The 27,771-nt window shown below is 40.1% G+C and overlaps 5 protein-coding genes across 6 annotated transcripts; 1 reads left to right on the forward strand and 4 right to left on the reverse strand.

Moving 5' to 3' along the window:
- Window positions 1–5,022: 5,022 nt before the first annotated feature.
- On the reverse strand, window positions 5,023–11,555 carry LOC130137303 (uncharacterized). Its single transcript, XM_056308086.1, has 5 exons — window positions 11,469–11,555; window positions 10,133–10,235; window positions 6,550–6,923; window positions 5,481–5,543; window positions 5,023–5,382 (listed from the first exon to the last, which is right to left on the reverse strand). The coding sequence occupies exons 1-5, from the start codon at window positions 11,553–11,555 to the stop codon at window positions 5,080–5,082; spliced, it is 930 nt and encodes a 309-aa protein (XP_056164061.1). The 3' UTR covers window positions 5,023–5,079.
- On the reverse strand, window positions 11,396–12,721 carry LOC115681582 (uncharacterized). The gene is made up of 2 exons (XM_030605563.2): window positions 12,360–12,721; window positions 11,396–11,847 (listed from the first exon to the last, which is right to left on the reverse strand). Exons 1-2 carry the CDS (start codon window positions 12,625–12,627, stop codon window positions 11,630–11,632), a joined length of 486 nt encoding a protein of 161 aa, XP_030461423.1. The 5' UTR covers window positions 12,628–12,721; the 3' UTR covers window positions 11,396–11,629.
- A 1,332-nt stretch (window positions 12,722–14,053) lies between these two features.
- Window positions 14,054–20,882, reverse strand: LOC115681549 (damage-control phosphatase At2g17340-like). 2 transcript variants are annotated; one of them, XM_030605515.2, is made up of 12 exons: window positions 20,555–20,882; window positions 20,147–20,212; window positions 18,949–19,015; window positions 18,765–18,833; window positions 18,327–18,467; window positions 17,161–17,289; window positions 16,973–17,059; window positions 15,828–15,902; window positions 15,679–15,756; window positions 15,485–15,562; window positions 14,519–14,581; window positions 14,054–14,428 (listed from the first exon to the last, which is right to left on the reverse strand). In XM_030605515.2, the coding sequence occupies exons 1-12, from the start codon at window positions 20,722–20,724 to the stop codon at window positions 14,348–14,350; spliced, it is 1,104 nt and encodes a 367-aa protein (XP_030461375.1). In that variant the 5' UTR covers window positions 20,725–20,882; the 3' UTR covers window positions 14,054–14,347. The 2 variants fall into 2 exon arrangements, with proteins under 2 accessions (XP_030461375.1, XP_056164664.1); XM_056308689.1 differs by lacking the exon at window positions 15,679–15,756.
- Window positions 20,883–21,069: 187 nt separating this feature from the next.
- LOC115681500 (exopolygalacturonase-like) lies at window positions 21,070–23,635 on the reverse strand. The gene is made up of 6 exons (XM_056308922.1): window positions 23,288–23,635; window positions 22,743–22,871; window positions 22,448–22,636; window positions 21,924–22,213; window positions 21,575–21,803; window positions 21,070–21,451 (listed from the first exon to the last, which is right to left on the reverse strand). The coding sequence occupies exons 1-6, from the start codon at window positions 23,534–23,536 to the stop codon at window positions 21,218–21,220; spliced, it is 1,320 nt and encodes a 439-aa protein (XP_056164897.1). The 5' UTR covers window positions 23,537–23,635; the 3' UTR covers window positions 21,070–21,217.
- Window positions 23,636–25,300: 1,665 nt separating this feature from the next.
- LOC115681499 (uncharacterized) lies at window positions 25,301–27,313 on the forward strand. The gene is made up of 2 exons (XM_030605467.1): window positions 25,301–25,596; window positions 27,052–27,313. Exons 1-2 carry the CDS (start codon window positions 25,301–25,303, stop codon window positions 27,311–27,313), a joined length of 558 nt encoding a protein of 185 aa, XP_030461327.1.
- The last annotated feature ends 458 nt before the right edge of the window (window positions 27,314–27,771 follow it).

A 27,771-nucleotide genomic window follows, 5' to 3' on the forward strand; every position in this document is an offset into this window, starting at 1 on the left:
TATATGACTCGTGCAAATTATTTTCCTAAAGAGGAAAATGCAAAAGTGGAAATTAAATCTACTTTAGACCAGAAGTATGCAATTTTTATCCCAAATACAAATGCAAATCCCGAGGATATTTGTACGTGATTCTGTTAGGAAAATGCAATCTAAATTACCAATATGCAAGATATGTACGTAACATCTGAATTTTATGCATACCTAAAACACTGTGGAAGGATGTCGCAATCCTTAAATAATCTAAGTATGCAAAAAGGGAATTTTTATTTCCACTCTCACGTGACACCTATCGTGTTAAAATTACCGACCAACCGCATCTATACGAGAAAAATTGCTCTACGTGCATCATGCATGGTGAAATTGCCAGATGCACCATGAAAATGCATCAAACTAGTGTGTAAGAACGTTTATTGTATCAAAGATTGATGTAGTGCATCATCCATGGAGACATAAAAGAGAACACTCGACCAATCCGGTTATCACGAAAATAAGCACAATATCAATTACAACTCTATTAGCGGCCAATGCAAATGGGCACACGCACATTCACTACTTCTTATGGTGGCTAAGCCTAGGGGTGAGCGGTTCCAGGTTTCTCACAGGTTCCACCTGGAACCTGGAACCTACCCTCGGGTACATGCTTCTCATTTTTTGAAATCTGAAACCTACCCGTCGGAACGCGGAACCTAGAACCTACCCTGTCACAGGTTCCAGGGTCGGTTCCAGGTTCCAACAGGTTCTTTTTTTTAATTTCATTTTTAGTTAAACAAAACGAAAATAAACGCAACAATGACTAATTATTGGAAAGCAACATTTCGCTTAATAGAAAAGGGATAGAACGTACAAATAGTAATTGTTGGGATGCAATACATGACTTTAATTCCAAGGCAAGATGCCACATTTTTCTCAACAAAAAGTACAAAACATGCTCCCCTCCAAGCTTCTCCAAAGTTGAGATTTTTTTGTTTCTGGTCATCAAAACAAGTTGCTCCTCCAAGCTCCTCCACCACTTGCAATACTGAAAGGAATTAGTTGTGTAGTGGCAATCAAACCTCCAAGAGAACCACTGGCAACAAAAGCAATGTAGAAAGAGGAGAAACACGGAAACTGAGCGTCGATAATTGGGTCAAACAGGAAGCGGAATGTTAACAATAATAACATGATAAGGATGAGGCAAATCCAGCAGCCTACATGGCTCATGGCACATCCCTTATCAACAAAGAGTAAAAACAGCATCCTTAAATGCTAAAGCAAAGTTACCAATAAAACCATGGACTTCTTTCAATATCAGTCCAACACACTGACTACTCTTCAGGGAAAATCTATCACTTTCATCCAAATTAAACGGCATTTACAGGAGCTGTTGTTATGGGCATAACCCATTAAAACCACTTTCTTTTTTTGTTTTTTTGGTTGAACATTAAAACCACTTTCTTAAGTACCAACCAAATCCTTGAATCTTAAAACATCAAAAACACTTCACATTCTCAATGTGGCCTATCATTCCATCCTCACATGAGAGTTAATCCTAACTATAAGACCTTTTAAGTGACAAACTCAGTTAGATTCTCCATCAAATTTTATTTAAAATTTTCACCCATACTTGCAGAAAACACAATTTAGAAAGAGCTTTCCAGCACCTGCTTCATATTTTCCATTTTTAGTTCATTAATCACAGCCATATATGCGCTTTTACATAAATGGCTACCATGAAGATAGACATGTGCAATAAATTTAAGGGGAACATAACAGGTAACTCACAATGAATGGAATGAATGCTATCCAGAAGTATGTATGCCAGCCTGCACAGAGAAAAGTAAAAAGCAGAGGTCATGTGATAACACTCACAACATTAGGCCACACTCAAATACAAAAACTACGCAGAAGGCACTGGTGAGAAAATAATGTGCATTTACAATAATAGATTGGACCCAACAAGTCTATGGTTTTCGATATGGCACTTTTATACACTCAAAGTAGATGAACCTCAAAAGCATCACTAAAAGATTAAATAGTGGCATGCAGATCCATGAAGACAGGCATGGCAATAAATAAACAATTTCATTAATGCAGATTGTTATAAAAGAACACTTTTGGCCATTGAAGCAGTAAAATAAAATAAATATTAAAAAGCCTCAACACATATATTCATTCTTCAACTGGTAAACTCTATTTACTGACAAAAATCTCCTCATCAAGACAATCCATATCTAAAAAAAAACGAGACTAAATTAAATATTCACTTATTAGATATATAAAAGGAATTGCAATATATAAAGATATAAACATCACTTACCCAACTCAAATTTTTCTGCATTCTCGATACACTCTTCAACGTTAATCGACACACGAACGGCTCTCAACCAATCTTGAGTGCAAATCAAAGCTTCCACTACTTTGGGTGTCAAAGAACTTCGAAAGCCATCAAGCACACGACCCGATGTACTAAAAGTCAACTCTGAAGCAACAATAGTTACGGGAATAGACAAAACATCTCGAGCCATCAAAGATAGGATCTTATATTTTGAGCCGCTAGTCTTCCACCATATCAAAAGGTCAAGATCAAGAATATTTTCATTTTTATCTTGAAGATACCGAGTAAGCTCAGATTTGTTATCATCGCACTCTGTTTGATTTGAGTGCATAAAGGTTCTCCAAAAAGCTTGAGGGTCATACTTCTTCTTACCTTTGTTACCACCGACAGCGGTATTAGAACCACTACTACTTGCACTCAAACCTTGGACACCAAAATTTCGATCACTTGAAGCAAGAGAAGATTGCTCATAAAATTCATACAAACGCTCCAATGCGTCCTTCACCTTATAATGCATCTCATTAACTTTCGATTCATCATCATAGCTTTGTTCATATAAGAAATTCACATAATTCAACTTGGCTCTAGGATCCAACACAACCGCAATCAACACTATCATATTCACTTTATCCAAACTCCCATAATATTTGTCAAATTTTTCGTTCATTTTCCTACCCATAGTTTGAAGTTTAGGATCCGAAGCATCCGCCGCCACATTTTTCAGGTATTTATACAAAAAAGCTATCCCATCAAAGTAATCATTTGAAGTAACATATGAACTCCCCGACATCCGATTGATGGCATCATAGAATAGTTTTAGAAATTCCGAAAGAACAATGGCATTTTTTCAATCATCATCTTTAGGAAGATCATCGTTAAGCTCACCTACAGAAGATGGATCGTCTTCTTCCATCCTTTCAAAAGCTTTTCTGAATTTTATGGTGGTGTCTAACATGTGGTAAGTGGAGTTCCATCTAGTGGCAACGTCAAGAATAACTGAATCCCTGTAGGTGATCCTTTCACCCTCAATGCAAGATTGAAATGTGTTGGCCCTCATAGGAGAACTCCTCACATACCTAACCACATTTCGGATACGTGCAATAGATTCACGTACTGTAGTCAAGCCATCTCTAACAATCAAATTTAATATATGAGCGGTGCACCTCATGTGTAAAACACTATCATCTAAGATCAATAACCTTTCTCTTGAAAGTCTTTCCTTCAAATAAGCAATTGCAACATCATTCGAATTAGCATTATCAACGGTGATTGTGGACACCTTTTTTTCTATTCCCCACTCGAAGATGCATTTCTCCACCATTTTCCCAATTTCCCTACCCTTGTGACTATGCATCACAACAAAATTGATAATTCTTTTATGTAACTTTCAATTTTCATCAATAAAACGTGCAGTGAGACACAAATAATTTAGATTTTGAATGGAAGTCCATGTATCAGTTGTGAGTGCGATCCTAGAATTAATCTTACCAAAGTAAGTCTTCAAACAAGTTCTTTCATAGAAATACAGCTTCATGCAATCTCTAGCCACTGTGAAGCGTGATAAATGTTTGAAGATAGGTTGTAACTCAGTGACAAACTCATGAAATCCAACACGCTCAACCATGGAAAAAGGTTGTTCATCAATTATGATGAACCGAGCAAGCATTTCCCTAGAACGTTCTTGATTAAAAGACCATGTCGATAAGCCACTACCAGTACTCGAATCTCCCACTGCCTTACCAGCCACGTCTACATTACGTGGTGCAAAGAATTTCTGCCTCTTATCTACATTGAGAGGAAATTTCTTGCACGTTGTCAAGTGCTTCCTCATTGCGGAAGTACCATTAGCAACACGGTACTTTAACATAGACTTACAATGAAAGCACTTCACCTGATATGTTTTTCCATCCTTATCTTTGATTCTCTCATAATGATTCCAACAATCGGATGTATACTTCTTATCACAAGGAGGAAGACCAAGTACCTCGTTTGTCGCACTCATGGTATGGGATGGCTCTTCTTCATTTTCATTGCCCGACAATTCCAATTCTGTGATCGGAGTCATCTCCTCACTTCCCTTCACCTCCATTGACATGTTATCTTGATAAGTCAAGCAAACAACACTAGCCAAGCAAACAACACGAGAACAAATTACCATCCGCAACATCAAAGAGACCAGCGCACATAATGAAAATCGCAACTATGCACTAAAACTAAGATAGGAAGTTGAAGGAAGAAAAGGGCAACACTGACGGACCTAATTCACCCAGTTCAATCTTAATCTTCAACCCACTCGAAACAGCCGAAAGGGATAGCAGCTCAACTAGAACAGAAATCTGCAATAAAAGATGTCAGATAAACATGAGAGAGAGAGAGAGAGAGAGAGAGAGAGAGAGAGAGAGGAGGGGGGGGGGGGGAGGGAGCTCTACCTCAGGGTTTTTTAGATCTACAAGTGAACAGACACATTCACAAAATGAACCAATTTATAAGGATGCATAACGAGATTGTAATAACTCCAATTCGATTGAAGGGAGAGGAGAAGACTTCGTGTGACAGGGTAAGAAGCAACAGTTAAACCAGATTAGGAAATGAAATCCCCAAAGTGTCACACTTAAAAAGATCACAAAAGGGAAAGGGACTAAAGCGATAAATAGATAATTTATGATATAGATAGAACATGTACCTTTATTAGTAATGCAAGACATACAAAGAGCATCTACAAGGGAACACATACACCTGATTCCGCAGGAAACCAGAAAACTTTCTTAAAAAGAAATCTTGAGGAAGACTAGGATCTGCAAAGCTAAAATATAAAGCACAAAACCCGACCTCAGCAGAGCAGGCCTCTGCAGGCTGTCCCATCGGCCAATGGTAAAGAGGGGTTTGTGTTGCACGTCAACTATGCAATCTGAAGAAGCAGAACCTTTGTCAAATATGCTTCTTCCAAACCGGTTTCTCGTAGCATTCACCTCCAAAGAATTACTCTCCAGCGTCTTCCACAGCCCACTCAACCCCTCTAGTTCCTTTTCTTTCTGATGAACTTTACTCACCAAGGCTTCTGCTTGGGCCTACAATTAACAGAACGACTTCTAATGTCTTCCTCCAGAAAAGTTGCCTGAATTTTTTATGTAGGAAGAAGTGCACATCACTTAAACAATTAAATTACCTGCTTTGCTACCAATTGCTCTAGCAAACTGTGTAGCTGTTTATCCAATATCTTCTCTCTGAGCTGCAAAAGTCAAATATCTTTTATATTAGAGTTGTCAGTTGCTACCATTTATACAGTTCATAGACAACTATGAAGGACTTTAGCAATAACATTAAGAGTAACATATGATGTCCTTGCTTCAGTATTAGTTCTTTCATCGCTGCATATCTCTTTTGCTCAACTCTCAAGCCTCAAATATGTCCCCATCCTCCCCCCCCCCCCCCCCCAAATTCACGCAGCAGGAGAATAAAAGAAGATGACAATGAAGATGAAAGGAAAAAGAATTATCAGTGAACGCAAAGGTAATGATGATTGAAACTGCTCTTGTAACATTTATGTTCAATTAAAACATACAAACCAATGAGCCATATGCCACTATAAGACACCATCAACACTTTAAAATCTTTTGATGCAGGAGCAACAAGAAAACCGAAGAATTCTAATAATACTAAAGCACATCTAATACAAGGAAAGCAGAGCAGATATGACCCAAGGAAGATTGGCAAGGATTTGCAAACCCAAAGGCTTAAGACACACTCAAAATATTTTCCTCCCGAATCAAACAAACGACACTGGCCAAGCAAACAACTAGGAAGTTATGTCTGCAAGCTACAAGTTTCCTCCCGAATCAATGCTCAGAGAAACCTCTACAGTAGCGCAATCGAACGGAATCTGGAAAAAAACACAGAAACAATCAGTTGCTTCCCCGAGATGTTGGATACCGGATGAGTCTGCTCATTGTTTTTTTTTGGAATGACTTATGTACGCTCTCTGGCATAGTAATGTCTACTTTGCGTTCCCAGAGTCCCAATAGACACCCAAACAACATAAAAATTGCAAGTACTATTCTTCAGTTCTGCTCAAATCAGAAATAAATCTCTGTAACTTATGTAGAAGTATTTGTTCTGTGGATTTGGGTCTGGGGTCTGAAACATTCAGAAGTTGAATAATTGAATTCCAACCCTCCTTCCCCCCTATTCCCTCCCCAAATTGCAACCCAAATAAAGAAAAAGAACAAGCATGTTACCAGTTTTTTTTTCAAACTCGGAGGCTGACACGAACCTTGCCCGGAGAGGAACCACGTTTGGCGAGAAGCAACGCCGATCTTGCGGAGAGACGAGAGGAGGAAGAGCCGAGACAGCGAGCTCAAGAGGGTGCGCGTGCGGCGGCGCGTGAGCCCGAACAAAGACGAAGACAAAGGATGTCGCTTGAAGCCGTGAAGCGAAGCCCACCTCCGCCGCAGACGAGCTAGACCGCGGTTGATGAAGACAGAGGAAGAGCCGAGGCGGACGCCGAACAGAGCAAGGAGAGGCGAGAGGGTCTCGTTGAGTCGTGGGTGTGGGGAGTGGGAGAGAGAGCGCAATGGAGGAGCAACCAACTGAGAGGAAATTTGGAAAGAAACTAAAAGTTAGGGTTTTTACTTTTTAGTAGGAGAGAGAGTGCTGGTTTCGGTTCCGGTTCCTATAGAAATCGGGAACCGGAACCGGTGGTCCCTAAAAAATTGGAACCGGGAACCGGAACCTCCCACCCTAGAACCGGGAACCGAACCGGACCCGCCGATTCGGTTTTTCGGTTCCCGATTCTACCCTGGGACCGTGCTCACCCCTAGCTAAGCCTACATGACAAAAGAATACTTCTAACAATCTTGGCTCCGAGTCAAAAGAATGAGATTAGTACAGAGAGATTTTCCTAGACGGATCAAGCCACGTCAGATCCATGCGAGCTTCGTTTGCCTGTCGTTGTCCACGCAAGCCGCCACGTAAGATTTTTGATGGCCTTTTTGGATGGAAGTGTGATGAAGGGTATATTTGTCACATTGGGGGTGCAATTTTAGGGAATTTGGCGACTTCAAAAAAATTGGCGTATCGATAGTACAATGTGCACGGTTTAGAATTTTTCTGTGTAATTGACGCAACGAGGAGGTGCAAAAAGTACATATCCACAGCGGTATTGCAAGGATGATGACAGACGTGCAAATTCTCCTCCCCGAGTGTCGATATAGTATTTGGGCTGGACCGACCATTTTGACCCAATTAATTGATAAGTGAAAGCATTTATTGCCTCTACATCATGGGCTTTATTCAGGGCAATCTTTTGGGCAACTTTGAGCCACAAGGATCCTCATCTCTCGATCCAACCTTTGCTGCTAAATTTTCCCAAGGCATTACTTGTTCTGCAATTCATTACCACGCAAGTACTGGCTATAAGATATGTATGTACAAAGAATATAAAGAAAAAAAAAGAGCTATGGTAAGAATTTCATGAATAATTTTAATGGGAAAAAGTTTTAATTTCCAAAGTGCTGTTGACATACATAATGCGGTATGAGAAAAAAATATAGCATCGATTACCTTGAAAAACCCTGATATATTTGCATTGGGCTTCTTAATGAATGTTTCAGAGACATTCGATAGCAGTATAATTTGATAGCACGACCCGTAATTATGAATCAATTGAAAGTACACGATGAAGAGTTGATCAAGGTCATAAGTTGGTCGATTAATTTAAAGCTTGATCAGAAATTGAAAAGAATGAAACATGAATTGAGATGTGCCCTCTATCTTCTATAGCTAAGCTTACTGTCTTTAAGTTCACGTATATGAGCTGCTATGTTTAGTGCAAGATAAAAGGATAAAATATCTATAAAAATTATCCCCGGCGGGCTTTTTATTTCGTTGTCCCTTTTGGGGTCGAGGGTTTAGGGTTTAGTCCCATTTCTAATCGATGATTGAAATTTTACTTTTTTGGAGTATATAAAACGGTTTGAAAAGTGAATTATAAGCAGTTTTGTATAGTTCATCAAGATATCGCCAATTGATCAAATTTGTGGAGTTGACATCCCCTAAAAGAAGCTAAGCAAAAGTTAATGTCTTTTGGAGGCCGTCTGTACGGCGAAGTTCATAGGCAACTACCATAACATTTTGTAATCGTCCATCTTGTTTCATATTGTCTTAGCCTTTAATAGGAACTGATAACTCTATAAAAATAGAGTTATTTTATCTACTCTAGGCAATAAATAATGCAATATTTGTTAGAATATATTTGGATTTCCTTTTATTTACTTAATTTTTCCTTATTTATGCAGAATATTGAGATATGGAGAAAATAAGAAAAATATGGCAAAAAGAAGGAAATGAATATGCAACCCAGAGAAGAGTTAGAAGGTGGATATCACATTGGGAATTCTGCGATTTATTCCCTAATTTTATACGAAAAAAAAAGCAATTGCCTTGTGAGAGGAGTCTTGGATGTTATCATATAAATAGGATAACTTGGGGGAACATGAAGTTTTTTCTTTGAGATCATTTTTGTTTTTAGTGTTCTGAGAGTTGTTTAAGAATTTTGAAGAGAAGACAAAAGTGGTGACAGAATTCTTGTTCTTTGATTCAAGATGTTTGGTTTAATTTCTATTGTCGTTTCTTCTTCTATTATGTTCTAATTTTCTTTGTTAGAGCTACGATGTAGCCTAACCATGATGATATGAATTTCATGCTTTTTATGCTTTGCAAGTAATTTCATTCATGTGAGTTATATATTATTGTGCTTAATGCGCTTAGGTGACTGGCCACCACTTGAATGATCTGATGTGCATGTTTGAGACTGAGAAGTGATAATATGCAATTGCTCCTTATAATATATAACCATGAATTAAATGTGGATAGAAATATACTATGTTATTTGTGTAGCTTTCGGTGATAAGGTGGTCCAAAAGATTCATTGTAAACCGGTAATATTCACAGATTTTAATGCGCTTATGTTTATTTAAATTCACATAGAAATATAGTGAATTGATAAACTGAGTAGGTTTGCTATACCTAGAGATAGGATAGTAAATAGACTAGGAAATTCCGCTATCACATATTTGATATTGTTCTTGTATGCATTATAATCCGAAATTCATATCTAGTGGTTATGGTGAAATCGGATGCTCTAACATATTTTACCTGATTGATTATCTGCCTTTAGTTTATAAAATTTCGTTTTTAAAAATTGTCAATTTTTATTTGTTCTCAATTATATTTTGATCAGTTAGATAAATTTTAGAATTAGTCCATTTTTAATATTTAATCGGTTTATTATTATCAATCTCTATGGGACGATACTCTTCTCATCATTATATTACTTGTTCAACACGTTCGTTGACACGTGCAGAATTTTACGAACAGGAACATTCTGAGTGATTATAAGGTAGCGACCATTTGAGGCATGACAGGTTAAGTGAATCATCAAATGTGAAATAGATATACAATTATTTCGTGCAACCGATAGATTTGAGCTCAGTGCGTACTAAAATTAGCTTATAGAGCGAGCAATTACTATAAGTGCATATTCGAAATAATTAAAAAGAAAAAAGAAAAATTCAAACACCAACGCTGATTTTCACAAGCAAGTAGTGAAAACCCTAGTCGCTGTTCCTTCCAAAAGTGGTCCTTTCTAGCGAGCAAGCAAGTGATAGGATCCCAAAAAGAACAGAAGAAGAGACATGGAAGCCACCATGAGACTGTCATCGTGAGCTGGCAAATGATTGGCGTCTCTTTCGATTGTTGCGCGTCCCTCTGTCACCACCGACACTCGAGCTGAACGGTTCATTACACGACCAATTGGAGAACCAGAAGCAGCATTTGGTCGTTGGAATATCACAGCATCCATTGGCAAGTATCCAGTCCAAATCACAACAGTGATCATACATCTTTGGCCTCTGTCTCCTTTACTCTACAAGAACGAAAAAACAGCATGAGTGTAGAGATTCGATTATGTGGATGCTTATAGAACACTCTATACGTTTCATGAACCGGTTAAGTCCGAGTCTTTGCTAGGTACATGAGGCCCTCACCCAGAATAGTTTGCACGTAATTAGCGGGGTTTGAAATGGGCGACCTTTGGTTCCAAGTCACTATTCGACACATGTTTCTCTAGGAGTTTTTTTTTTAAGAAATATGAAACAGGGGAATACCGTACTAATTGCATAGCACAGTCGAAATCGAATTCCAAATCAAAGTTGATGGGTTTGTTGTGCTTTCTATCGCTATCTCGAATTATACTTATAGAAGCATGATCAATGTGTATTTGCCATTTCGAACCACGAGAGTATATAGTAGGTTTATGTTCTACTATCACGTTATAGGGGTAGTGCCACTAAAGTATTCATTAAAATCACAGACGGAAAAATGCTAACATGCACAAGAACATCATGAAATAGCCATTGATTGTCCATATTAGTGTTAAATGTGGGCATTTGAGATGATGCCACATCAATAGAGACATATTGCAAGGTGAAATTATCTGAGTAAGCAAGTCACATCAGTAAAATCACATAACATGACAATTTATTTAATGGAGGCCTCACATTAAATCAAATTTGAAAAGTTGTAATACTTATATGAATAAAAAAAAAGTTGAAGTACTCGATTGTGAAACATGAAAAATTTATGCACTGCGGTGTCAATACCCCTATATTATATCCTAATTGCCTCGAAATTGTGCTGAGATAAAGCTCTCAAAAGGAATACCGAGATGAGTATGGGTCTTTGGCTTCATTATCACGTTATCAACATCTTCTCACCTTCGTGTGGGATTGGAGTTTTATGTGTATAGTTTGTTGAATTTACATGTTCAGACTGGAGGATATGCAAAAAATTGATTTATTAGGTGATATGATAAAATGGTAAGTAGATATTCAAAATAACGCTATGCTCTACGAAAGTACTCCGACTAAACTTATGATAGTGGTCCCATGTTAAACTCGTACTTAATTAGTAGATAACTATTACCTACTTTGGCTAACTTTCTTAGTTACCTACACTTAGAAAACCCTACTCTCAAACAACGATTCTTGATATTGTTACTTGATTATTAAGTACATAATCATAAAATAGGGAAGTAATAACTTGGATATATTCACTCTAATTACATAGCAACTCTGTCCATTTAACTCACTCAACTAACCAAAGAATAGAAGTAATAAACATTGGCCAATCCCACAAAACGCACTGCATATCTCTGGATCTTTTCACTTTCTCCTGGCGCTTGCATGACTGCGTCGTCGTCGTCGTCGAGATTTCATGGATAATTTATAGTTGTCGTACGTACGTACGAACCTTGAGTAATCATTTGATAGTTTGGGGGAGACCCACGTTGTCGGATCGAACAATCCTTCGGATCTCGGACCTAACCTTGTACAGAACATGTCTCCAGCTTCCTCTGTTCTGGAAGCCGCCGAGGACCCTGATTTCTTCCTCGTTCATCTCCAGATCTTGGGCGAAGACTGGCTTTCTCGACGTGATCCAAGACCAACCCCACTCCCACCACTTCCTGATCGAATTGCCTGTGCCATGTTCAAGTCCGGATCGATGCGAGTCAGTGCATTGTATCGACACCACAGAGTTATTTCTATAGAAGAAAAACTTTCGATTCGCCATGTTTTCACTGTTTATACAAAAGTTATTTCGTTGCGGTACTAATGCATCACTTCATTGGCCTTGAAACATGCTTGTGTTCTCTATAAAATCGCCAGTTCTAACACCAAACTCTCTAATTTCACGCATGCTAACAGGTAATAACCAATCCAGTTGAATCCTTCCTATTTTTTCAATGCTTCCATCGTGTGAGCATTCCTACCATTCAATTCAAGCGGCGAATATCATACACCTAACGCAAAAATCTAGATCTCAGCTAACTGTTTCGGGATCGTACGAACATTGCTTGTGCCGTGTCATTATCGGAGTCTCTCTATGTATTTTGTGTCCAACCGTGTCGCGTATGCGGTCCTGTGCCGAGCTATAACCCAGGTCAAGTTCTTTATATTGATAATGCTAAGAGGACTTAGTTGGACTTAACCTGCTTGGTCTCCAATGGAGGACATGGACTTGGATCTGCGGAATGGCCAGGAAGGAGCTGAAGGATAAGAGTTGGGTTGAATCCTGAGAGAAAGAGAAGACATTATCCTCCTCCTCAAGCCGCCGCCGCTGCCGCCATCCCCACCAGCTTGCTCCTCATGAGTGGTGGAGCGTGGTTGTGAGAGTGGAAGGTCACGGTGGGCTTGGTTTGGGAGGATCCTGGGAATTATGGAGGTGCTCTTTTGGATGCTCTCGACTATGGAGCTCATCGTTGTGCCTCTACAGCAATGAGAAAGTGAAGAATATGGAGAGAGAGAGAGAGAGAGAGAGAGAGAGAGAGAGAGAGAGAGAGATACTGGTGAGATGTAGTGTTCGCAGCTTCATCCATCACAAGGCTGTTTTTAATGGTATGTGGGGGAGGTGGATGACCGATTGGTGCGGGGTCAATACAAGATTTCTTATTTTCATATATATTATAGGGCAGGAGCACAAAATCTTCTTTAGTTTGAGGCTAAATAGTCCAACATTTGTTTAGTTTGAGACATTTTTATCCCAGGGACTTTGTTTTATCGGATACCCGGTCTCTGTAATTTCTCGTTTATACAGCAAGCGGGTCTCAATGAATTATATGAGTTCATTTTATCGGCTTTGCCTGTAAAGATCTCCTTCTAACCTTGGATAGCCGTTTGTCCGGACTAACCTGTGTAAAGAGAACTTGTCTTCGAGTTTTTTACATGTGAGACTTTATGGGACTATTGCTAACTGTTTTAAAAGCTTTAGACTCGCTTAATCTCAGGACCTCCTCTTCTAATACCATATGAGATTTTATGAAACCACTGTCAACTGTTTTAAAAGCTTAACCCGTTAAATAAAGGCGTGATTTAATATTTAATTACGAAATAAAGAGTACTCAGTAATGTTTGATACATGAAATATCTACCTGCAAAAAGGTCGTGGAATGAGCATTTCTTTTTAGACTTTGCCTTGCCATTGCCATGTGTTTGCTCTTTGGACAAGATGGACAACCTTATTATTATCATTTTCTGTTTGGAACATGTGAAGAACGTGGGCATAGAGTGAGAAGAGAGGTCCAATTCCTAGTCGATTGTGAAGTGTGGAATACACGCACATCCCTCGCGCTCTCTAATTCAATGACTTGGGTGGAATCCGAATACTGCGATTAGGGATATTCCGAATTGTTAGGTAAGGAAGAGCTGGGGATGGTTTGTCCAAGGCAGAGTCGGTGACGAGTTGATTTGATCAAGTCCGAGTCCGTCGATCAGTAAGAGAATCCTATAGGTACAGTAATCGATCATAGTCACCTGCAAACGAATCTTGTGCTTTAGGAAGTAGGAACGGACGTATCCACGCGTTACTAGAACAATCTGAGTTAGGAAGTGAGGAATGCGCCGTAAATTGTTCCAAGACTATTGATGGCATCGAGTACCTTAGTGCCTCGAACCGCAATAGATCAAGCTCGGTCGAGCTTGAATTGGGTATCAGATCTTGTTTATTGAGGAAAGTCAACCTTGTGAAAAACATGTTAAAGGTGCAACAGCCCTTTGATCTAGGGTCCCCTGAGGTCCTCTCCAGTACTTCTAAACTCTTGCCATATGTCGATGTTGATCTACCATCATCGGCAAAGATTGCTTAAAGACCGAAGAAATGCAACAGAAATGACAATCATAACCAAAATGGACGAACTAAAAAGCAATGATGATAGACTTTAATCGTGTGCAAATTATTTCCTTTGTAGTGTACATAAAGCATGCTTAATGCCATGCGCACGTGCTAGAACATACATCCATGACTTTGAATGAGGATTCTGTCAGAAGATGTCCGTCCATACATAGTACAGGATGGTTTCATGCCTCTGCAGTTTTCAGTGAGAATCCTCCTGAAGGAAGCATATTCTTCAGGCAAGAGCTTGGATCAAATAATTCATAGATATAACGTGATTTGGCGAATGGTGCAGAAAGAAATCTCCCATCAACCCGATATGTCACTGTACTTGAAGACGCAATCATAAAGCCGTCCTCCAAGAAACTGAGCAACCTCTGGATGTTTCACCTGTTGAATAATATTTGGCAGCGATTACACCAGCCGATAATCAACGAAACAGAACTTGTAAATTGAAAGCAGAAGGATCAACTCAAGCACCATTGCAATTTTGAGAGAATCGCATTTAAACTGCGCATATAGGTTAGTCTCTATCCCCCGGCCCTGCCAAAAGGAATGCCAGTCATAAGTGAGCAAACATCATATAATTTGACATTTCAAGCAATCATTAGGCATGCCTTAATAAACCTCTATGCCAATACCTCTTCTTTTGCATCAAATAGTCGATCTAGATTCTTGAAGCTAGTACTCTAAAGATCGATAAAGGAGCATATCATGCATTATGAGCAGGTGAAACCAGAAAAATGAATTTATCCATTGAATTTGAAGCAAGATATGACCAAAAGAATGTCTATTCCAGTGCAAGGGAAGTAGGAAGTCCAAGAATCAGGACACAATAGACTTATACATTGAAGAGGTAGTTGTGGCTCTCCAAATGTCTATTCCAGCAAGAAAAGGATGAATATCCAACAATCAGAACACAAAAAAATTATGCATCATTAAGGTGGTTTTGGCTCTCAATATATGCATCTATTACGCAAGGCAGAAAGTCCAAGAATGAGGGGGCGAAAAGGACATGCAGCTAATGTTGCACACACACAGCATATGAGATTGTGAGCATTAAAAGGAAATGCAAGGGTACTGTTAAGAACAATCACAAAACTAAGTTGTACTTATATCTCCAGATCTTTTATTCAGGTTCCCTTAAAATTGTCTAAACATGTCAGTCTCTTTTAGCATTCAACCAGCAGAATTATACTCCTGAATCTGCGCTGTATCGAGAAATCTGTGTACACGTATGAATCAGTTTTCATGCATCTCAATTACAAAAGAAAAAAAAATTACAAAAGAAACAAACAAATTTTAACAACCATTCCAAATTTCCATGATGGATAGCAATTAGACAATAATGCATTCTCATCTGCCCCACAATCTCAAAGGCAACTCCACTGAAAAAGAACTTAAATGTGCCACAAATCTGCTTGCATTTTACCAGTCCAAACTTACCATTCCTTCCATAATAACTAAATCTGCGTCAGCCGCCAGAAAGGCTAGCTCTTGTGATACCTGTGAAAGATCAATAACCTACAAAAAATTGAAGAGAAAGACTGTTCATGATATGGAGTTCACTATATTTATCAATCAACAGGAAAGCAAAATATGAGGGTAGGTTAACAACAGCACAGACTCGAATTTCTTACAGGCAAATCATTCCCAGAATTAGCAATCAAGAGGTTTGAAGCATCAACACCCATTAACTTCCCATCCTCATCCTTCAGCTGGTTATTGGAACAATGTCAGGACCAATATGGTATATTCACATCACATTTAAAAATATTTCTACTCATACCTTAGATATAATCTCAATTAGTTCAGGGTAGGTGACATCGTTAATAGATGGCAAGTCATTAGCAGCAAGCACAACCTGGAAAGCGCGAGAGAAGGTTAGGCAACCACAAGGTAAGAATAGACAGAAGTATATCTGAATCTACCATCCAAGAGTTAAGAAAACTGGGAAACACACCTAATTAAACTCCTCTTTTTTTCTTTTTCTTTTTCTGTTGGCGAGGACTCCTTTCTTTTTCTTTTTTTCTATCAATGATATATCTAATGAACTGGCATAAGTAACAAAGTCAAAAAAAATTTAGGCCTACCCAAAGCTAAAATCAATTTTTGTCAATTACTCAACTCTGGCAATCGGGACAATGATAATTGTTAGCTGGAACAGAGATCCAAAAAGTTGCCAAGTCACAAAAAACGCCCAAAATTCACATGACAAATTACAGTTGCATCAAACCCAGAAATGCTTAATTATGATATACTAGTGAGATCTGATTGCAAATTTTGTAATCTTTGGCACGGTCAATGAAGGTGGGGGCAGGGATAAATTTTAACAACCGTAGTCAAACATCATCTTTCAGTAGCACAGACTGAAGCAGTCAAAGCACTGAAATATACCATGCAGTCATTAGTGCCCAGAAACTGAGAGCAGTATGACAATATCACACCAACAAAGTAATCTCACTATCACTGTACTAGTAACAGGGTACACATCCATTCAGTAAACAATAAATGCAAGTCCCTAGACAACACAAATTAGACACAAACATAATACCCAAAACATTGTTTACCAATATTTATGTTGAAAATGCAAATAAATTTCCCCATAAACAACAAGTTCTATTTGTCTCATTGGTGATGCTCATTCTCTCTTAATTTCTCATGCAAAATTCGGCAGCAAATAATGGAAGATATCCCACACGTGATGCACGAATTACTATCCCAAAAAAATATGGAAGACTGGCCAACCTCTTGCACCAGAGAACTTAAATGTGAAAGATACACTATACTGATATCTAGTACTGCATATTGTGGATAGAGTAATCACTATGACCGGTAAAAGATACACTATACCGAAATCTAGTACTGCATATTGTGGCTAGAGTAATCACTATGACCACTTTCTAATTAAAAGAAATAAACAGGAAAGTAAACCTGAGTCCCACGACGAAGTAATTCTCTGGCAAACGGTAAAATACCCAAAATGATATCTGCACCAGAGTTATCAACAAATATGATAGCCTGTCATAAAGGATCTGGTCAGGAAGGAAAGTACAAATTTTGCTGTGAACCCAAAAAGTGCATAAAGAGCAAATAATGTTAGAAAAGTTGTACAAGCTTGCCTTCTTCCAGGATTTTTTGCTCCACTTCAATTTTAAAGTGTCTAAATCATCAATAACCCAAGGTCGTGGGAGAAGATTCTGGCAACTAGCCAAAAAGGACATCCCATCCCTGGAGAAAACCTCTGCGAGCTTCAAAAATTACAAACGAAAAGCGAGGTTAAGCATCACAATTCGTAAGAAGCATCTCTTCGGGCTCACCATTTTGATAATAAATATATCCATCCAAATGTTCACATTCTAATGTGTTTGACAGACAAGAAGTTCATGATTATACAGTTCCACTAGACTTATGGCCTGTGCTACACAGGGGAGAAAAACTAATTTAAATTACACTACATAACATATTCTAATGTCACATGATTTATCGAAATCAATTTGGAGATAGATAATTTATAAAAAGAAAGTGGATGAATTTAAGTTCATATAATGTAAAACAAATTTAACATGACACAACATGAAGGAAGTAAAAGAGATTAATTTGGAGTTAGATAAATTATGGGAGTTTTGTAGAATATGTAGTCTGTCCTATCATTTCATGAAGCTATAGTTCGACTGACTTGAAAATAATTTTCTATTTCCAAATTCAAGATTATCTTCTAATCTTTCTTGTCTTATCTTATAATTTTCTGTTCAAAGAAAATGATGTTAATGTAGAAAAATATTTTCACATTAGGTTAATATTGTGTATATACAGATTATTCATGCGTTGTGTTGAAAATTTTCATGCATTGTGATTGTTACAATGATATCTAGATATTTTTCAGTTTTTTTTAATTTTAATCAATATTATTTTATCGAGAATAAATTATTTTTATAAATTAAAAAAAAAAAAAAAAAAAGTCAAAACTATGTGAGTTGGAGTGGTATCCACATAATATAAGTTTTTTTTATAAGTCAGTTATTTCTGGAAAATGAAAAGGGAAAAAGAAACAAAAAGATAAAAGCATAGGGAAGTGATGGTGGCAACCATCAAATGGGCCCCATATCAACTTTCCACAAGGCCCTCCATGGAGCGCCAAAATTCTATAATGGTATTAAATTATGGCACTCATAAAATTGCAAAACTACAAAGTAATTTGCGGCAGTTTTCATGTGGGTGCTCCACAAAAAGCCAAATGGCAATTGCAGTATAATTGCAAAAGTAGAAGACGACCGAACATACGAACCTGAGCAGATCCAAGATCAAAGATGTTTCCTGCAAATATTCCTTTAACTAGATTTTCCAGTCGCCTGCCCTCATCTTCAATTGCATCATTAAGATTAACTACATCACTGAAAAGGGATATGGCTTTTGCATTCTCTTCATCCTGTCATGCTCAATGACAAATTCACAAAAAGGGGAAGAGATCAGTACGGAACGTAGGGAGGAAAAGAATAGCACCCACGATGTCCAAGTATCCAAGTAGGCCACAACACTTATCTTGATCATGAATTTTCAACTTAAAGCTATTTTATCTTTTCTCCCCTTTATCAACAAGGTCTCCTAACTGAAAATGCCAAACACTTTGCTAGGCTTTCACCACAAGATAATGGTATAATCTTTCCATGCTGAATATTGTCCGTGGAGTTTGTACAGAAGACAGAAAAATGTGTGCAATAATTACCTTAACTTTTTTGAATATGTCTCGAAAACCCAACTCTCGAAGAACCTGCTCTCTTAGTCTGCACAGAAGCTGTAGGAACCCCATATAAAACAAATCACAAGGTCACAAAGAGGTAATAGAGCCTCCACATAACCTTGGTATTCTCTAGCTTATGCTTAAGGTTCAGATGTGATATTCAACTTACAATGCAATCAGGGGGCCCACCATGACTTTCTGGATCTTTCTTAAGGTCCTCTAATATTGCACCATACCTTCATGTATCATGATTGGACACACTTTAATCAGAAGATATTATATAAAACTGGTCATCTTCTTATTAATTAAAAAAATTTTGGTGGATTTTGTTCATCAATTTAGGCAATGAAATTTCTTTTCCTAATCCTAAAGAAGAAACTTGAGAAGTGCATTATCATGATGAGATATAATTTCAACATCCCATGATTCCAATTCTCTCTCTCTAACTCCCTTTCACTTTCCCCACTTTGCAACTCTTCTTCTCCCTCATCCAACCAGGTTCCCCCTTCTATTTGGCACACACACACATGTGCATGCTCTTACTCTAGGGTGTGTGTGTCTATGGGTGCACGCAACAGTGCCCATGCGCATTTGTGGGAAGAGAACATGGTCGTCAAAACTTGAACTTCTAGAGTCTCATAATTCACCACTAAAGGACAATGTACACCACAACATTTAATAGTTTGACAGATCCACAACATTTAAGCAGCAGTTGCACAAGGGAAGCACTTCACAAAGAACACATACTGAGAAAACCATGCCGATGGATGAGACATTAAATCTTTTGAATCAGGTGATATAGCATGTAAGGATGTTATTACATCAACAACAGAGTTTTGAGTCTTCAAAAAGGTTACGCTAAAGCATCTTTAGGAAATTGCATGAGCCTGCAACTGTCCTAAATACTATATAAGCATCTTCCATATCATTTTGATTTAATACCTCCGACGGCTATGACAGAAAATAAGCCATAGGAGGACCCAGAACTACCAAGAAACAGGACATATAAATGTCTCCAGGAATGCCTAATTTCGACAAATACACACTTTGGCATTGTTATATCCAACTATGTAAATCCATACATGGAACACGATTACGAAGAAGATTATACATCGAGACCAAGTCGGGCGGTGCTGGTTATGTAAGGCAGGAGCAGCAAAAGAAACTAGGAGGTGTGGGGGAGAAGTAATATCACAGCCCACTCCTTCGCGGGTAGTGATTACTAGCTTCGGTTGAGACCTTATTTTGAAATCACGGTCCACGTCTACCAGACCATGAAGCTATATCACATTCTACCACAAGCAGATTAATCCACGGCTGCACTTTTCCAATGAAATGAAGCAGGGAAAAAGCAAAAACAAATGTACCTTTCAGCGAATTTTTGAGCTCTAACAGGGGCATCAGGGACGGTAGGATCGCTCTCCGCCCGATTCCTGCAAAACCCATATCAAGCTCAATAGCACATCTCATTCCACGACAAAAGCTCCCCCTGATTACTTCACAGCTCCTATTCAACTTTAAATTGGAATAATTCAACATCCTCATCTCAGCAGAACAAGACATTTCGCTTCACGCTTTCAACCGATTCATCGAAGCGATTGTTTTCCAAAAATCCGACCGCGACCCACTCCACAAAATCTACACTTGCCGCCATCTAAAACTGTTTCAGCTGATTCCAACCTCCGATTGCAACAAAAGGCCCAAAAAACTCAGTGCCTACGAACTCATCCGCGCCGCGCGAACGTAGCGAACAGCAAACGCGGCGCGCCCTTTACCTGAAGGAGGGGATGGAGTTGCGGAAGAGATCGATCCAGGCGAGCTCGGTCGGGGTGGGCCGCTTCGGGTGGTCGGAGGGGAACCGGTACGGGATGGTGCAGGCCCTGTAGTTCGACTCGATCGGCGTCTGCAGCAACGGGAACGGCACCATCTCCGACGCGCTCTCCATCGCTCCTCGCTCTCTTCGCCGGCCCGATTCGATCCCGGCGGTCGGTTCGCGGCGGTCGCGGGTACGGATCCGACGACGGAGCGGCGGAAAGACGTCGGAAGCTCGAAGCACTTCTTTGCTTGTTCGCGGCGGATCCTTGTCCGTCCTGCTCCTCCCGCTGGTTCGCGGCGGAAAGACGTCGGAAGCTCGAAGCACTTCTATTTTTATTTTTTTGGGTCTTTCCTTCTAATTCACTTTTTAGTTAATTAAGGAAATGGAAAGTGATTAACGATTTTTGTAACGTTTAGCCAAAATAAATTAATAAATAAAACTTTTTGATAGCTTTTTCTATTGACAGCGCACAAAAAAAAAACATTCATTTATATCGAAAAAACATAATTAAAAAAAGGGGTCTGATTGCAAAACATCGATTTTATAGAGATTTACAATGTGAGGGGCGGCTCGGATCCCATATATGATCTAATGGTTGTGATGGGCTCGGATCGGTGGACCGCTAGGCACATGGCGGCGGGATTTGAGTGCCGATGTACTTGGCTTTCACGTTCTTGCATGACGAAGTCACGTTCCTCTGTGTCTTCCCATCCAGGAGATCCAAGTGCACATCTTGGAGGTAAATGTCCTGGCATGGAAACCCTCTGCTGCATTCCAGCGCCACCGCCACCGGCGACGACGAAGTCCCCCGTATGTTCTTGAAATAGATGTCGCTCAGCTTGACCCGCGACGGTTCCTGCAAGAAAGAAATCGCCGAGGAAAGTTAAAGGACAAGATCGAGTGTGTGATGGGGTGTCGATTCGAGTTGTTTCGGTTTTCTCAGGTTGTGGTCTTTTAGTTCCTAGTACTCAGTACTTACCTTGAACGAGCAAGAGGCGAACGGACAGTAGGTCTGGTCGATGATGATCGGGTTCGTCACGTTGTTCATCCTTATGTTCTCAAAGGTCATGTTGGTGGCGATGCTGCTGTCGGGGGAGTCGGGCCACGTCTTGATCCGAATGCCATTGGCTGTCCCAGTCATGTTGCAGTCTTGCACCAAGACTCCGCTCACGTTGCCTTCGTGCCGATATCTTCCCAGACTTCCCACGCTACGATCGCGGGAAAACGGGGAAAAGAAAGGTAAGTTAGCCATATCTACGATTCACCGAAACGAAACTTCGACCACTTGAAACGGCCCCCGACACCATAAGACTTGAGATGATTGTTACCTGATTCCATGGCCCGGTCCGCAGTCGATATTTGTTATCCTGACCAGAGAATTGCCTTGTCCGATAGAAATGCAGTCGTCGCCGGTCCTGATACGGGACTTGGAGATATAGACCCCCGAGCTTCGCTCGATATGGATGCCATCCGTGTTCGGGCTATCCGCTGGTGCAGAAATCCTGATCTTGCTGCCTCTGAAGCCGTCGCACTCCACCAGAGCAATGTGAAAGGACTTGCTGTTTAGGGACGTTACGCCGCGGACGCTGGTCTTGTTCATGGAGATAAACTTTATGTTCTAGAACAAGAAAGTGCTGTCTTTGTTAGGGCATTCCTGAAATCTTTGTTTCTGCATATTTCTTTGGCAAGTAAAAACACACAATTCAGGCAAAAGAGAGACTTCAGATGCAACTGCGCATCACAATGCCCGAGATCCGGCTTAGTTGTTTTTTCCGCCTCATAGCATATATGCACGAATCGAATGGTCATAACAACTAAGATTTATGCATGTATCTTGGGCTATGAAGCATACAGTTGGAAGGAGCTTGCAATCAAAATCGACGAGGCAGTTGTTGTGCAGCCACGCCTTTGCGCCTCGACCATCGAACAGTCCTCCTCCGGTTAAACTTAGCCCTTCAACCCATCCGAACTCGACCCAGCCGGCATCCGATCCGTACTGCGACAAGTTTGTCGAAGCCTTCAGGTGACCCTGCACTTTGATCTCTATTAATGCCGCCACAGAAGGCAAGTATCATAAATAACAGGTAATCCTATGAAGTATGTGTGATTTAGCCGAGTAGAATTTGAACTCTTGCCTTCACGGTGACCGTTAGCGAGGACACGTTGGTACAAGGACCGGCGAACCTTACGGGGCCGAGCAAGTACGTGCCTTTAGGTATCAGAAGATTTACTCTGCCGGTCAATCCGCACGCCTCATTCCATGCTGCCTCAAATGCCTGCAGTAAGAACACGAGTTCCTGAGCAGAGCTGGAGTTGTGTGTCTGTGTTGTTGCCGGTCGCTATCCCCAATTAAACATCAAGATATCCTGACCGAAGTAGGCGAGAGCATAACCGAAGTAGAAACGGCTCCCGTTGGAGACAGCCCGGCGAGAAAACTTTACGTAATCGATGTGAACCGGCGGCATCTCTCATCTCTCAAACATTCTTTCCTCGGATTCCGTAATTCCTCAGGATATGCAAAAGCACATGATTGTTCTTCCGTAAAGGCAAACAAAATCAGCTTCTAAGTCGCACTTAAAGTTTGGAACTTTATAGTCATCTAAAACTACGCTGACTATCTAGCTATGATCTTGATTTCTTTATTCATCTTTCATACAGAGAGAGATGGAGGAAGGTAGCGAAGAGGAAAAACCTTGCGGTCGTCGGTCCGGCCATCGGCGAGGGCGCCGAATCTCTTAACATCGAAAACAGCCGAACGGACCCTTCTCTTCCGATCCAAAGGACTTGCCCTATCTGCTCTCACGTCTCCAACACCTGAAGCCGAAACTGAACCGCCACCTGCCATCAAAGCTCCTCCTCTTCCTTCAACGACACCGCCCAAGAACAGCACCGCCACCGCGAACAGCGAGAGCCGCAACCTTACACCATTCACAAGCCTCATCGCTCATCACAACTTCCACTAATCAGGACTGCAACAGCTCCTCTTTCTCGCCCCTCTCGTGGTGGTGTGCGTGCGATTTGGTCAGCAAAACTGCGAGAAACCTTCTGCTGAAAGTGAAAAGGTGAGTGTTCCCGAAGCAAACAAGTCCTCCTGGGATTTTGCTGAGTCGCCGTGAGTAGTAACTGTCGCGAACTGCCAGCCCCACTACAATCTACGGTTACTGGCTCATTGTCGTGTGACATAGACAAGCTTGACCATCTTTTGCACATTTCACAAACCAAAAAAAACCAAAGAAAAAAACCACTTAGGAATCGCATTAATAAGCTTGACCATCTTATTGGGTGCTCATGTATCCTTTGAATGCCTGTTATTTTACATCTTCGCTTCCGGGGCTATCGCTGCTAAGTAGTCGGGATGCGCGTCAATCGGTTGCGCCGCCCCGCCGTTATTGTATTAGTTCCATTAGTGAAATCAGCGTATTTTCTCAAGTATCCTAAGGACCATATGTATGGGACAAAGACAGAAAGATTGCCATTCGTGGAGTGTCCCATGTTTGCTCTTCTAGATTCACAAGATCTTGGCCAGACTTCTGCTAGAAAAGGAAGGGAAGTCGAATGAGGAATTCCATGTTACTAAATACGGCAAAGAAATTATCTTAGTAAAGAGTTCTTTTTTTTTTCTTTTAGAAAAACGAAAATATAAAGAAAAAATATTTCTATTGTATGTCATGATTCATGTCATACAATTTGATCAGGAGGACTTCAAGTGAAAATAGGTTGGGTTAAAATCACGAAAAACCACAAATCTGTATACATGTGACAAATTTACCCCAAATTAGTACACCTATGATAGATTTACCATAAACTAATTTTTTAACCATCAAAAACCCCAAACAGATATATTTATGACAAATTTACCCTTCGTTAAATTTGATTAATATTACGAAAAACCACAAAATGGTACACCCCGTGACAGACGGGGGGGTAAAACTTCGAACTGGTACATCCGTCAACCACCACGTATCATTTAACTCAGAAATTTGACGGTAAAATTTAACGGAAACTAACGAATGGTAAAATTGTCACAGGTGTACCAATTTTGGGATTTTCCGTGGCAAAAAAAATTAGTTTTGGATAAATTTGCCACAAGTGTACCAGTTTAGGGTTTTCCGTGGTATTAACCCAAATAGGTTTTAGGGGGTAAAAGTGCATTTAATCGGTTTTTGGGGAAAGAAGGTTAAAACAAAGAAAAAAAGAAAGAGAAGAGAGAGGGTGTTTCCTAAAACGAAATAAATCACTAAAATTAAGGAAAGAAGACTGTTAGGGAAATAAATCCCCCAAAGCGATAAGTCCTTATTGAGTATCAACAACCCAAAAACTCCTTTCGGATGTAGTTTCAAATACCCAAAAAAATTAAAATGAAATAAACCAATCTCTCCTCCCCAAATTTGAACTCTCTTTACTAACCTTCCCAATAAAAAAAAAAATCACTTGGCCTTGATTGAAAATTCTTGTTCTTTGGCCAAACCCCATGACTCGTTGCACCATGGCTTAGCACACTCCCACAGCCCCCAATCACAACGAAGATCATTGCACAATCCTCAACGTGGAGATACAAGATCCTCTGCGTTTCCCTTCTTCTCCTTCTTCTTAGTTGGAGCAACATCAAGATCAAGACCAAGATCGAAATCAAGATCAAGATCAAGAACGTCTTTGAGAGGAGCAGCTCCCAATGGAAGACAAGCGAACCACGATACCCTCGAGCATGAGGAAGCTGGCCCTGTGGTACTCGAGAAACTTCAAGCCCTTGTTCAGCCACAAGCAGCTGGAGCCGATCATGTCCACCCTCGGCTTCACCGCCCTCCCGCCGGCCTCGCCGAGCTTCGACGGCGGCATTACCTGGAGAGAGTACGTGTTCGCCGCCGGGGCGCACAGCCTCCCGCGGCCGAGGCTGCCGTACCCGAGGATCGACGGCCTCCACAACCACACCTACCAGGCTTTCCTAGAGGCGGTCAACTTCCATCTCCGGATGTACGACATCTCGACCGTTTTTCATGTTAGGTACGGCTACGAGCTTTCTCTCATATCCTCTGTGCAATATATATGGACGCGCGATTTGAAGTAATGTTTCCGCGCCAATGCGCGCCATTCAGGTGATTCGGGTATATGCGTTACGTCGTGATATTAAGTAGGTACGTCATATTCCTTATGCGGCCCGCTTTGTTAATGCGATGCCGTAGCAAATAAGGTGGATTTTACAATCTTTTCTCTTCAAAGTCCGCAAAAATCAGTTTAGGCAGATAATAATTTTTACCAAACTTGAAAATCGTCTTTTCAAGTTTCACAATTTCAGTTCATGAGGACGAGTTCTCCAAGTCAAATTTTTTTTTTTTCTGGTCGGATTTCTGCAAGTCAGTTTAGGCAGATGATAATGCTCACCAAAATTGCAAATTCAATCTCACTTTTCAAAATTCAATTTTCAGCTAATTCAGTACAATGGTGTTAGCTTGGATTGTGTTTACATACTTGCCGGTGGAAGAAAATTCTGGAAAATATGAAATTTCTTCCACTAAATATCATAAATGTGGATCCCATAATTATTAGGGTTGTTGATACGGGCCAAGTCCTAGCAATTAATGCACTTACTAGTTTGAGTAGATAACAGAATCTGAATTAATAAACTATTTAATGCAATGTAGAGACGATCACCGACAAGGAGTATTTTGTAGTTATCTTAAATTCTTTTCATCTTAATGAAACAGGAAATTATTTCTGATTAAATTCTTGGTAGTTTGACTGGTTGGGAACCCGGTCCGGTTCCACATATCAGGGTATGTAATAGGTTTCAGATTCTAAAAATTGGGGAACCGTTTTCGTCAGGTAAATTCCAGGTTTCACATGAAACTTAAAACTTGGAACTTGCAACTAGCGTTTGTATTTTTCTTGTTTTACATCTTCATGCAAAATCATGTGATATTCTATGGCTCCGATGAGGAGTGTGTAATTTGGAATCACTAGTCTGAATTTTAATTTATGACGATATTCATAACGTAAACTTTTACTTTGTTAATGTTTCACATTTTCGTGTGTCTAAATATGAGTTGTAGTCAATGAATTGTAGCAGCAAATAGTGGTTCTTAGAGATAATGATTCACTATAATTATTCAATTAAGAATAAAGGTAGAACCGGGATAGACTTTGGAATCGAATTTGGAGCCCAGGTTTCAAAGTATGCAGGGTAGGTTCCTAAGTTTCAAAAATTTAGGAACCGATTCTTACAGGTAGGTTCCAAGTCCTAAGTTCCAAGTTCCAAGTAGACCTAAACCGACTTTGGAACCGCTCAATTCTATTTATTACATGGAACCTGAACCGACCTTGAAACCGCTCAATTTACTTATTACATAGTCAACTTTGAATCTCAGGTTTTTATTTGAAATTTTCCGGAGTACCAACAATTGTAGAATTGATTACTCTGCTTTTTTTTTTTTAATCTTATGTATATTTCATGATATACAGGGGCATGCCCATGAACCGAGTTGATCTCTATAGGAAGTGGCATGCTCTGGAGGAGGACGAGCAGGTTTATGTATACAGAGAAGGGACATTGGATCAAGCAGCGCACAAGCTCTATTCCGATTCCGAGGGCAAAAGTAGCAAAGACGGCCTTTTCGACTTCGCCTCCCTCGCCATTCGCAACAAGGGCGGCGAGTCCGAGGTCGGCCAGGTCGTACCCTTGGAAGACATCATAGTATCGCCCGATGAGTCCGAGCCCTTCTAAACCATGTCGTCCGTGTTCTTTTAATCATTCATGTACAATCTATCCTTTGTTGTGTAATAACATCCTCAAGTAAGAACTTCCTTTTTGAAGTCGGCATATGTTGGCGCTAACTCATGGTAAGCGGCTATGAAATCGACTTGTGCTGTACGTCACGGACATATGTTACCCGTTCAGAGATCGTGACATTACGGGACAGTCTATTCCCTTAAAAGGATCACGCTTTTTCCACCTCATTTGTGAGTACAGAGACCTTCTACCACTTGAGTGCAGAAATCCTTTACCACTTTGGGGGTTCCGATTAGCATAACGTTAAAATATAAGATTTTTCAACTACAATTCTACCCACGCGATGAAGACTAAGGTCGAATGTAGGGCTCACTCCTCTCAAACAACGTTTTTTTCCCTCTAGGGCCACTTCTTCCAACCCCTTATATGTTCATATTTACTGAATGTTTGTC

The sequence above is a fragment of the Syzygium oleosum genome, unplaced genomic scaffold (assembly GCF_021117445.2).
Source record: "Syzygium oleosum isolate NSW1041296 unplaced genomic scaffold, Sole_v2.1 Sole_v2.02, whole genome shotgun sequence".
In the NCBI taxonomy this organism is placed as follows: domain Eukaryota; kingdom Viridiplantae; phylum Streptophyta; class Magnoliopsida; order Myrtales; family Myrtaceae; genus Syzygium; species Syzygium oleosum.